Source organism: Cololabis saira, chromosome 1, assembly GCF_033807715.1.
Source record: "Cololabis saira isolate AMF1-May2022 chromosome 1, fColSai1.1, whole genome shotgun sequence".
In the NCBI taxonomy this organism is placed as follows: domain Eukaryota; kingdom Metazoa; phylum Chordata; class Actinopteri; order Beloniformes; family Belonidae; genus Cololabis; species Cololabis saira.
In genome coordinates this window covers 38000113-38012281 of record NC_084587.1, presented here as the reverse complement: position 1 = coordinate 38012281, position 12169 = coordinate 38000113, and the positions used below count along the sequence as shown (strand labels likewise).

Below are 12169 nucleotides of genomic sequence, written 5' to 3'. Positions count from 1 at the left end.
ACGCACGCACGCACGCACGCACGCACGCACGCACGCACGCACGCACGCACGCACGCACGCACGCACGCACGCACGCACGCACGCACGCACGCACGCACGCACGCACGCACGCACGCACGCACGCACGCACGCACGCACGCACGCACGCACGCACGCACGCACGCACGCACGCACGCACGCACGCACGCACGCACGCACGCACGCACGCACGCACGCACGCACGCACGCACGCACGCACGCACGCACGCACGCACGCACGCACGCACGCACTAATGTGTTTTTGTTGTCTTTCTCAGAGTAGTCATTCATTTTACAGCCAGGGCAAACTTTATCAAATGTGTAGTGTTTATTAGTTTAGAAAAAGTGGGCAAAATATGTAATCTGAAAACATATTTTCAGATTACATATCTGAAAATATATGTAATACGTTTTTTTTCTTTAAGATGTTTCTACAAGCTATTGAATAATGGAGATTGCTTATTTTTTCACAAAGTGCTTCTTTATTTTGGGTTATTTGTTAAATAGATAAAGTATATGTTATGTTTGTGTTACCTGAGGTTAGAATTATATAATTTTGAGACCTGGTAGAAGTCTCAAAATTATGTCCCATTATAAGAGGACTAACCAAGAGTGTGTACTTTCTATTTCACAAAATAATATACATGTAAACAGTTTGTCTGATATTAATTTAAAAGGGGGGATCATTTTTCTAAATGAACAGTTGTATTCAGAGGAGCTCAGACAGAGAAAATTCTCCTCTATACACAGTAATATAAGCACTTTTATTTTCTCCCAGACCCGCATCAGAGTATTCCAGCCCATCAGGGCGTCCGCTGAGCTGTGTGGTTGATGAGAACACACCGGTGATGACGCCTGTGAATGGGGCTGTGGCCAGTGGCCCTCCGGGTGAACAGCGTGTACAGGAGAGACGGGTTCGATCACAGCGGCATCGGAACTACATGAGTCGAACACACCTGCATACGCCGCCTGACCTGCCAGAGGGCTATGGTGAGACACGGATCAATGATACTCTCACACTTCTGCACACTTTCTCAACACTTCTTTAACTCATTGTCACTGACTTAATGTTCAGTTTAAAAACAGCAAAACAATGTTTTAAATAGCTTCGGTTTCATTCTATATTTAACCGTGTTAGATTGCTGCAATAAACTCCTGCTTAAAAAATTGAGAATTGACATGTTGGTGGTTTTGAGACGGATGGATGATTTTTTTAGGTGATAAAAGGGCCTTACAGAACTGACGTGGGAATAAATGTTAAACATCCTTTGAAGTTACAAGGTTTCCAAAACTTGTAGTGTATGAAGATTGTTTGAGTTTATTGGCTTTAACATTTATTTACTTAAAGAGAGAGCGTAAGAGCGAATGGTGGCTAGTAAGCAGCTTTTGTTTTTCAGCTGGCAACAAGTTGTATAACAACAAAATCAGAAGACTCTTCCCATGGTCATGAAAAAGATGATCCATCCATTTTCTATACACGTTTAATGTTCAGGCTTGGGGGGGTCTGCCGGAGCCTATCCCAGCTCATTACAGGCACGATGCAGGGGTACACCCTGGACAGGTAGCCAGTCCATCGCCATATATAGACAAACAACCATGCACGCTCAAACGGGCAATTTAGAATCGTCAATCAACCTAAGATACTTGTCTTTGGACTGTGGGAGAACAAATGTAAATACTCTTTATTTGTCAGTATACATTTTATGAAACGCCCTGAAATGAGACCTCTCCCTTTAACCCATCACTATGCCGCAGGGTTACGGCGTAGCCTACGGCGTAGTGTACCGCGGAACCATAAATCAGCCTTTACCGTACGGTGTGCGTCGCCGTGTCCCCTACGCCGTAGGCTCTGCGTTGCTGTAACACCGAACCATAAATCCGCCTTTACTCTGTTTCAGAACCGTGTAATTATTGCTCTGCATCAAGCAAACAAAGCAACTAAGTAGTTCTGAAACTACTAGAATTGGGTAAAGAACTGTTTTAATTCATTATTAAATCCAGTAAAGGTAATGATCAAGCTTTCATCTTCAAGGAAAAAGTCAGGTCAGGAAAAAGTGTGAATAGAGATCCCTTAAACATTTATTGAAAATTAAGTGAAGAGGATCAACAGTAGAATTCCGGATGATATTTAATAATGAAACCTGGAGCGTTTCCACAAGCATAATGTAATCAGAACTAATGGTAGCCTAAAGAAAACTACTTAATCTAAAGTGCTAATTGAGCAAAAAAAAGTCCTCCATTCACCAGGGCGCTAAAGGTTGGACTCGTGTTGTGGAAAAAGGCATGAAGCCATGCGGCTACCTGGACCTTTTTTTTTCTTTTTTGCATAGATTTCTTTTTCCTGTCCTGATGGCATAGGCATGTTCAAAGTTGACAATGCCAGTATTTCAAATTATGAAAATGCTTTATGTAGTTACTGATGTATAGAGGATTTATAGTAAAAACATATATAAAATGCATCAACATAATGGCGTATTAAAGTTAATCAGGACTTTAAATAATTTTTTTTTTTTTTTACTACTGTCTTGTCTTTTGGCTCATTCAGACTGTTTATAAAATCACTTAAAACATTAATTGTGCAAATGCACGATGTACAGAATGATAAAAAATAACAAGATGGTGATATACGGATGCGGTGTACCTCACAAACCTTATCCCATAATGCAGTGTCATTAGAGCAGTCTCTGCAGAAGTCTTCCAGTAGTGCTGCAGCAAAACTGCTTTTACGATGGCATGCTAACAATAATTGCTTAACTGGTGTGCTGTGGTTTACTTTAGTATACAGTATGCGGTTTCGAGACGGCAACCTTTAGTCTCCTGCAACCTCCCATCTTCCCAGTGTACTCTAACAAAGCACACCTCATCACTTGGTTTGTCTTATATTCCCTCTTTTCCTTTGCAGTTTTCCCTGTTTGACTTTGAAGAATAGTATTTCCCCCCCCAAAAATAAGAATCTGATTGTTTAAATGTCATTGTTTTATCTGCAGAAGCCACTTCAAATTGACATACAGAATACGGATAACCATAACGGACAAGCTATATTGGTATATTTAGCAACATAGAAACTATTCTGTACAGTTTCTTTCTTCAGAAAGTGTAATTCTCAGTCAGCCACAGTGCACCATACAATACCTGCAGAGTCTGTAAAATGAATTGTTGGAGTGTGGCTGTGTGCACCAGTGATTCAGAATGGCATCATTGGACCTGTTCCCCCTTTAGAAAGGTCCGGCTGTATCCACTGAGAGTGGTTGACATCGGACAGAATGAGTCACTGATGCCCAACAACTCAAGAACCGTCTTCCTCAGCTGAACTCTCTGAACTACTCAGTGGGTGTGGTGAGAGAAGAGAGGGAATGTATGAGGAGGGGAAAAAAGGATAGGAGGTGGGTAGGAAATAAGTAGTGCCAGTTGGAAGTTAGGCCGGGAGTGTTGTGAAGAATTACGGTAACTTGAGAATATACATTAATAACCACACCTATTTGCAAAAATTCACCTATTGTTGCACTAATAAGGTACGAGTCTGAAGCCCCTTTTCCTTTTGGCAGGTACCCCACATTTAACATCCAAATCTTAGTCGAGCAACACGATTTGGGGGGAATTTGGGGGAAGTCGCTACGTAAAGCCAGCGTGAATTCAGCATAGATCCGCCACCCACTTCATCTCCTGCATCACCAGCAATTTTCCTCTGGACGTTTTCATATTTGGCTTGTCAACTCTTTCCCATCCTCGGGAGTAAAATGTCACTGATAACGCCTGTGTTCGTTTCACATCCTGAACTGTTTGAGTCCTGCCTAAGTTAACCCTCCTGCTCAATGAGGTCTGACAAATATGATGTTTTCTATTGATGCTGATACAACTGACAGATGCTGACAGGTATCTGGTCCACATGTGTGTCTTTTCAGAGGAATATCCCATTCACATGACAGTCAAGACACTTGCAGTTATGATTTTGAAACACCAAATCACAATTGTTTTGGAATTGGATAGTCTGGCTTAGGGAAGGTTAACGTAGGGTTTGCAATACAATGTAGATTCAAGAGTGTATCCTTCATACTTTGCCATACTTTACATCAAATGAATTTCTGTTTTAGAGCAAAGAACAACCCAGCAGGGCCAGGTCTACTTCCTCCATACGCAGACTGGAGTCAGCACTTGGCATGACCCGCGGGTACCCAGGTAACTCTTTTATGTTCCTGTACTTTACCAGCATTCTGCAGATTTGTACTTTTAATGATGGTTATTCAGCTATGTAATTGTGACCATAATTGCACTGGAATTTGCAATATTCTGTTAAATGTAACACAGTGCTCAGTGTTTTTGTAGTTAAAATTCTCATATACAATTTGACATTTACCAGCTTTGCTGGATTTGACTGGACTTGCTTGGACTTGTAAGGCCTAACTTCTCAATTCATTGCCATTTTTGTATTTTCAATTCTTAATAGTTGTCAGATCCAAGGCAACACAATATCATTACATTTTTGGCCGTGTCTTAGGTCCTTCTCTGTAATGAGGCGCATACTTCTGACATTTGACTCAAAGCACCAGCGTCTGGATTCAGACATTTTGAATAGGACTGCTAAAATAATGACATGACTGAAGCATTAGGGACTGAATGCAAAAGCGTCTGTGTCCAAAAGTGAATTACCATCACTTGATAATTCATTTCAGGTTGATAGACATTTGTATTACTTATCCCGTTTCTAAAAATACTGTTTTTTTTTTCTTCTTTCATTTGGCTCATACTGTTAAAAAAGGCTTGATGTTGCTGAGAAGTTAAGTTTAATTGTAGCTATGCAAAAAAAGATCCAGTTCTGTGATCCAACTTAGCTCGACCTGCCTCTGAAATTAAGAAAAATGGTCAATAGTACATCACATCCTACAGGGATATTGTACAAATATAAAATCTGAACTGTATAAATGAGGACACCAGGGTGTCTTTGATGGCGTGTCGGTAAAACGAGCTGACGGTGTGATGGCTCAGCACTCAAGTATTAAGACTAAGAGGAAATTTTCTCAGTTGTTTTATTCAGTGTGTCATTAATTATCCAGTATTTTGGGCCATTTGGTCAGTTGGCCTACTATTAATGCAGTGTGAATATTTTTTTGTATTTTGCGCAGGGATTTGAGTAACGTAAACTGTGAAGAGCTGGGCCCGTTGCCACCAGGCTGGGAGATCAGAAACACTGCTACAGGCCGTGTCTACTTTGTTGATCACAACAATCGTACAACGCAGTTCACCGACCCACGGCTATCTGCTAACCTACATCTAGTGCTCAAGTGAGTGACTCAATCATTCTCAAAGCCCACACAACCAAACATCTCAGGGCAACATCATGGTTGAGGATTAGATACATTTGCAACAAATATTAGGTTTTTTTTCTCTCCCCTGTTCTGACATTACCTTTCAATGATCATCTGCTGTTGTTGTTGAACTGTTAAAAGCAGAACGAGAGAGAATACAAGTAGGCAAACAAATTGGAAACCAGGTAATCTTAAGCAACATAAGCAACAGATGCCCATGTTCGAGGAGACAACTGTGGTAAAGCATAAAGCCAAACCGCTGGAAGATGGCGCGCAGTTTTTTTGCTTTTTTTTTGTTGGAGAATATACAACAGAATATCAGAATATCAGCATCAAGTAGTTTTGTTTATGTGATTCCTTGATAAGTTTGCAAAGTTGTGTAATATGTAAAATGTAATTATTTGATTTAAGATGATCATACAAGCAAGCTATCCTGCCTGTATCCTGTTTGTCTCACCAAATTATTCTGTTTTCTTCCTCTTTGTCACTTTCCCTTCCATATGTTTGCTTTATGTATCTACTGATGGCCTTCTTTCATCTTTATTTATATATTCCCATTAACAATGTCATCTTTTTACTCGCATTGTCTTTTTGTTTCCAAATTTTCTTCTGAAATGTTTCTTTTTTTAATCTCCTTCTGTCTGTCTCCTCTGCGATTGTATTTATTTTTCTGCTAAATGGTCTTTTATCATATGTCTTTGTCTCCTTGTATTTCGTCCGTTTTTCTCCTGGTCCCTTCTTGTGAATGTTTCTGTTTTCATCCCATCCTGACTACATTTATTTATTTTGTCTTTGCTTTTGTTTTCTCCTCTTTTCTCCAGCAACCCGAGTCCGAATGGTTCCCGTGTGGCCATGGACAGCCAAAACACTAACCTCAGGTAACATACACACACACACACACACACGCTCTGACACACACAAATATTGTACATCCAAATACAGGAGTTAAAATTCACTTTATAAATTGTCCTACTTTTCATGTTTTGTAATATGTATATGAGCAGTGTAATCAACACGCAGAACCTACTAACCCAGCAGTAAATGTAGGTGTTTTAGCAGTAACGTTTATGTGAGAAAGAAAGCACATCCTCTTTCAATTCTAAAGTTTTATGGCTCGTCTTAAAATTAAATAAATACTACCCCAAATGAAGAGCAAAACTTGACCCTTTGCCATAATTAATTTCACAAAAACAGAGCCAAACTGCAGTAAGTGTGTGAAAAATCCAAGTCCACCCCGTCATTTCATACCTTAAAGGTATTGTGACATGAAAAACACATTTTTCTAGATTTTTTGTGTTTTGTTGGGTGTCTTGACATCAATTACACCCAAAAAACAACAAACTTTTAACATTCAGTGTATTGTGTGCTTTCTGGGATTTTCCGCATAACTATGCAAAAACGGCGCATGTGGTTTGGTGGCGGATCGTTACGTAACGACCCGCTAAATCACCGCCCCCTCCACCCAGCTCCCTGCCTCCTCTCCTCTCCAGTGCACCATAATGGCTGATTTATGGTTCCGCGTTACACCGACGCAGAACCTACGGCGTAGGGTTACGCGGCGACGCGCTCGGTACGCTGAACCCTACGGCGTAGGCTCTGCGTCGATTTAACGCGGAACCATAAATGAGGCTTAACACGGAGCTGTTTAGAGCCTCTTCTGTTCTAATCACCGGAGGAAAACTGCTAAGAAGACCCGCGGCCACTGACTGGACTTAAGACAAGGGGACACTGCTGCTTGCATGCCTTTATTTTTATGATTGTTTGCTGTGGTTCTCCCTGCTGCTTTTCCGTGCATGCTTCGCCTGTCGCTCCCGGCTTAACTCTCCGACGCCGCTGTGAGCGTATGGCTGGAGGAGGAGGTTTGGAGGAGGAGCGGAGCAATGATTGACAGGAAAGGGGCAAAAGGAAGCGTTTTTCACGGCGCAAAAAAACACTGTAATAAAAAGCCAGGAATGGAGTACTAGAGTGAAGTTTTTCTTGTTACACTCTTTTAGACACATTTGAGGGATGTTGGCCAAGACTTTTAATAGTGTTAAAAGCATGTTAAAAATGATGTCACAATACCTTTAAGGAAACACCAGCTAGGTCAGAAGTTGCCTGCTCCAATCTGTACCACATGACCAAAACTCAGCTGCACTGCTCTATTCATGAATACCCATAGAGCTAATATTTAATAGAGATGCTGTGGATTGATCTCAAAAGAGCCAACCACCCCCAAATCCTCCATATAACTGTCTGGGTTGAAGCACTTCTGTAAAGAGGAATGGTGAAAACCCTCAGGCACAGGTCTGATCCTGAGGCATTGAAAGTGTTAAGGATATTAAACCAGCTATCTTTACTTACTTTTTCATCCAATAATGAATATTTAATGGGCGTCTTAAATAAATAAATGATCAATTATTATTTTTTATGTGCTTGCAGCTTAAGCATGTTCTGTTGTCCTTTATTGGGAGTTGGATGAAGATCCCATTTTATGGCACCTTAATGCAGAAAACCAATTGATTGCAAGGGGCACTGTATCGTTGGACTGGTTTACAGCATTTATTTAGTTTTCTCCACCAACAGCAGATCTTTTTTAGTAGGATAAAGCCTTACTTTTGTTAAAGCACTACTTATTTTGCAGCATTTTGTTTTATCCTGCTCAAATTTTTTTTTTTTTGGGTCAGCAAGATTAAATGCACAAAACAGATGTATTTCTGCTCAGTACAGTTGTACAGTTGGCACCTCAGTATTCTGATCCTCCAGTACACCTGATTTAAATATCAGTCAGACGGTCTCGTTGCCTTTGACCTCAACTTGTGAAGCCTTAATTCTCAGACTTTCAGACACAGCTGCATTACTGCGGTCTGCCGCACTGTCTCTCCCATACTTGGCGTCCTTCCTCGCACCAGCACAAAGTGTATGTCTGAAAGATTACATCAGCTTTGCTGAAGGTATTTTTAGGTTGTGCTGGATTTGGTTTTAGTGGGTACGAGTAGGTATTTTCCCTGCCAAGTTGTAAATCTTCATGGCGTCTATATCAATATTTGCATTTATGTTTTAAGAAGTGCTGATTACATTAGTACACTATAAATGAGTGGTACACTGTATTTAATATGCAGAAGATGAATGGTAGTAATAATGGATGAAAAGATGGGCATAATCCTGTGCATATATGTTCAACATGTGCCTTCTCAGCCCACTAAAGGGCATTTTTCTAAACGGTATACAACAGGGAACATGTTCTGTTTACCTGCTACCTGTGGGATAATAAGAGGGGAGTGAAAAAAAAGTGAAAAGAGGAGAAAACATTTAAATCCTGCTTTATTTAGAAACTCAATGAAATGCACACTAAATTTAACATGTCTCTTTTTATTCTATAAAGATTATTATTCCAGTTATCTATATCCGCAGCAAAGTATGCAGAAAAATTTGATTTGGACTGGAACACAAAATTTCCAAATTTTGTACTCTTTAAATGACACACGTAACATTTTACTCTGTAAGCATTTTTGTCACCACAGTCTGTGTGTATCTGATTTCCTACTAATTATATATTTTTTGGAGAAGCAGATTTTGGAGCTTTGCATTTGGAAAATAATCATGGACACTATGCTTTCACTAGCATTTTTTGTCTTTTCTTGCTATTGTCTTCTGTATTTTAGGAAAGTGTTAATTGTACATCTGAGCAGACTTCAGGGCTCATTTATTCTCTGGGTTAGTGTTGAGATGGCTGGTGTGGCTTTAACACCGCTATACTTAGTCAACACCCATTACACCCCACCTGTGCCTGCTTTTGAATGAAAGAAGAAAGTGCACTTTCTTGACCAAACACATTCAGTTTTCCGCCCTTGTGCATAAACCCTCAGAGCAGACACGCTGCAGGTCCACAAAAAGTATGGGAGGTCTGTTGTGACTTCTGTCTAATTATAATATTTCACTATAGTATTTCTCTCTTGGCACAGAAAATATTTTCTTTTTGTGTTTGTATTTTCTATATTCACCCTCGGATATTTACAGCTTATCCTATTTGGAAACTCGAGACGATAAACTGTGTTGAAACCTATTTGTAATTGCACTGTACCCTCTTGAGAAAGAGCGCACCAAAGTGATGCTTTATTATATGGTTCTTGAGTCTTCTTGCCAGCAAGAAATCATTCCACTTTGTTCAAAGGCATCTCTTCTCCCAAAGTGGTTTTTAATACTGCTCTGCAGCAGTCTCACCCGTTCTTTAACATGCTAGAAGTCCTAGTACTTGCCAATAAAATAAATAGCGGGTGACTTGATTATACAGGGATACACTGCAGCAATTTAGTTTGCAGAACCCAAATAGATGGAGAGGAGCATTTCAGTTTTTCAGCTCAATGAACCAGAGAACTCTGGCATACCGTTGTTGGCATTAATTGATGGCTATGTGTTGCTGCCTTAAAGAGCCCCCCTACCAGGATGCATATCAATCCATACCTCCTGGTGCGCTGCCTTTGTCTGGCGTGTAGCAGCATTAATGGTCCACTCCCACCGGAGGACAGTAGCCTCTTGTAAAGAAGTCCTCTGCTGGCTCAGCGTCTCCTTGAGGGAAAATTAGGTTTGGTGTCCTGCTGAAGGGAAAGACTGTGTTTTTATGAGGCCCACCCAGGCCTTTCACCACCAACACCACAGTGTGGGCTGACGGGGGCCAGAGCTAGAAAGATCACCTTTGTCCAGACTCCATCTGATTCTTTCTTACAAAATAACTCAAGAAAAGGCATGAGTTCAAAATCAGATAAAGCTCTCACTTTGTTGTCTGAAAAGTGATGAGCTGCAAAACAAGTCTGCAACACAACATGAACTCTGAACACAGACTGAATTCCACTTTTGTCAGACTGTAATTAGTGGACAGGAGGGCATTTATAGTGTTATGCTGGTGGAGACGAGTTTGAATGACAAATTTACAGAAAAATGTGTGCTTTTCTTTTGGTTCTACATTGAAATATGAGGAAAGGTGGCAGCGCCAGTGGTCAGATGATAGAAGTCCAGTGTCTCTTTTTTTAGATAGGAGGTATGAATATTATGGAATAGAGACAGATGACAACACATGACTTGAGTTATGATTTCGAGAAAATAAAACTTTTTTTTTTTTAAATGTGTGATGGAGAGAATGAGAGAAAATGAAATTCAGCTGTTTAGCTAAGCTAGTCCGAGGTGTCAGGTCCTCGATCCTTCCTTCTCTTTTCTTCTCTGCTTGCTTAAGGTTTATCTCCCGCTCTGTGTCTTTCCTGGTTTCCTGGATCTTTACCAAAGGTTTCGGTCAAAAGATCCATGTGTTCAAAGGGCTGGATCAGATTTAGTCAGGGCTTGAGTAATTTTGAATTTCAGGGCCAGAGGGGGGAACTTCTTACAAAACTCCAGAGCTCGGTGTTTGGAGGAAACATGATATGAAATGTTTGGGAATTCCCTGTACAGCACGTCCATCTGTCCTTCTATCAGTCTGTTAGATTCTCAAGAGTAAAAGCTGTGAATGACAGAAATTAACAAACCTCAGCATTTCCACAACAGCTGTCAGCTTTGATATCATAAATTGAAGGAGCAGCTTTGGTCAAATGTATTTAAACAGCTGTTTGAGTATGGGATTGATCATACTGACAAATCTGTTCTCGTGTCCCTTCCCTATCTGCTTTTTCTTGTGCCTCATCTCAATCTTCATGTTTTACCTTTTCTACTCCAGCCATCCAACTCCATTGAAGGACCAGGGTGGTCCTGGGGCTCCTCAGCAAGCCGTGTCCCCGGCCCAGTTACCCGAAGAGGCAGAGTGCCTGACGGTGCCCAAATACAAAAGAGACCTGGTGCAGAAGCTGAAGATCCTGCGACAAGAGCTTGCACAGCACCAACCACAGGCTGGCCACTGCCGCATCGAGGTCAGCCGGGAGGAGATCTTTGAGGTGAGAAATCAAATCAGCACGCTTGAATGGAGGAGGAGGAGGAAGAGGAGGAGGACCACTTTCACATACACATGAGTATAATTCTTTAAAAAAACTGTCTAAAACTTGACTTACAACATAGCGTTCTTGTATGTTCTTCAATTGCAAATTGCTGTGTATATGAACCTTTATTTCTCTGCAATGTTAAACTTAAGAGGAGCAAAGGTTCATTAATAGATTGATTTGAATTGATGTAAAAGTCCTGCAAAAAAAAAAAACTCGTTGTGCTTTAAGCCATACAAGAAAACATCTGTGGGGCATCCGAACACACGAATGAAAACGTAACTGCAGAAAACATACCACAAATTTGTATACCACACATAAAGTTGCATATCCAACTTTGAAATATCAGATATGTTCTGACGTGCAAAGCTTTGTTTGTTTCGTTTTTTTAACACTGCTGTGCACCAGAAATAATTCAGTTCAGCACAGAGCCGCTACCCAGTATTCAGCTGCCTGATTTCCACCTAAAAACAAGAACAAAATGACCTTCAAAACAGCACAAAGCTATTTTCTTTTTCTTCTCTGCCTCTGAGTCTTTTTATTTTCTCGGTTGAGGCAAAGGCATTCTTTCAGGGTGATTTCAGCAGCTAAAGTCATGGGAGGTGGAGAGGGGGGGGGGCAGGCGAAGAAAGAAGTGAAGACAGCAGTGGCGAGTATTTGTGGCCACACATAAATTCATAAGTACAAGCTGAGCTGAGCAACGAAAACTATGACTTCATCCCAGTTTGACATGACAGCTGGGGAAGGAGGAAGTAGAGTGAAAGCCTGCTCTGCAGATCCACTTGACTTTTTAGTGTAGGGAACTAGTGGTGCAGCGACCAGTTCATATGGGCTAATGTTTTATTACACTTTGTCACTTAAACAAAAACATATTTAAGGTAAATATCTGCTCTGAAATAAAAACCGGAA

At 40.8% G+C, this 12169-nt stretch overlaps 1 protein-coding gene across 1 annotated transcript in view; it reads left to right on the top strand.

Moving 5' to 3' along the window:
• LOC133444511 (E3 ubiquitin-protein ligase SMURF2-like) overlaps window positions 1-12169 on the top strand; it is a 73540-nt gene that overhangs the window by 51489 nt on the left and 9882 nt on the right. The window contains exons 8-12 of the mRNA XM_061722355.1: window positions 797-1008; window positions 4110-4194; window positions 5139-5297; window positions 6143-6199; window positions 11005-11218. Coding sequence (XP_061578339.1) covers window positions 797-1008; window positions 4110-4194; window positions 5139-5297; window positions 6143-6199; window positions 11005-11218 — 727 coding nt within the window. The remainder of the gene's footprint in view (window positions 1-796; window positions 1009-4109; window positions 4195-5138; window positions 5298-6142; window positions 6200-11004; window positions 11219-12169) is intronic.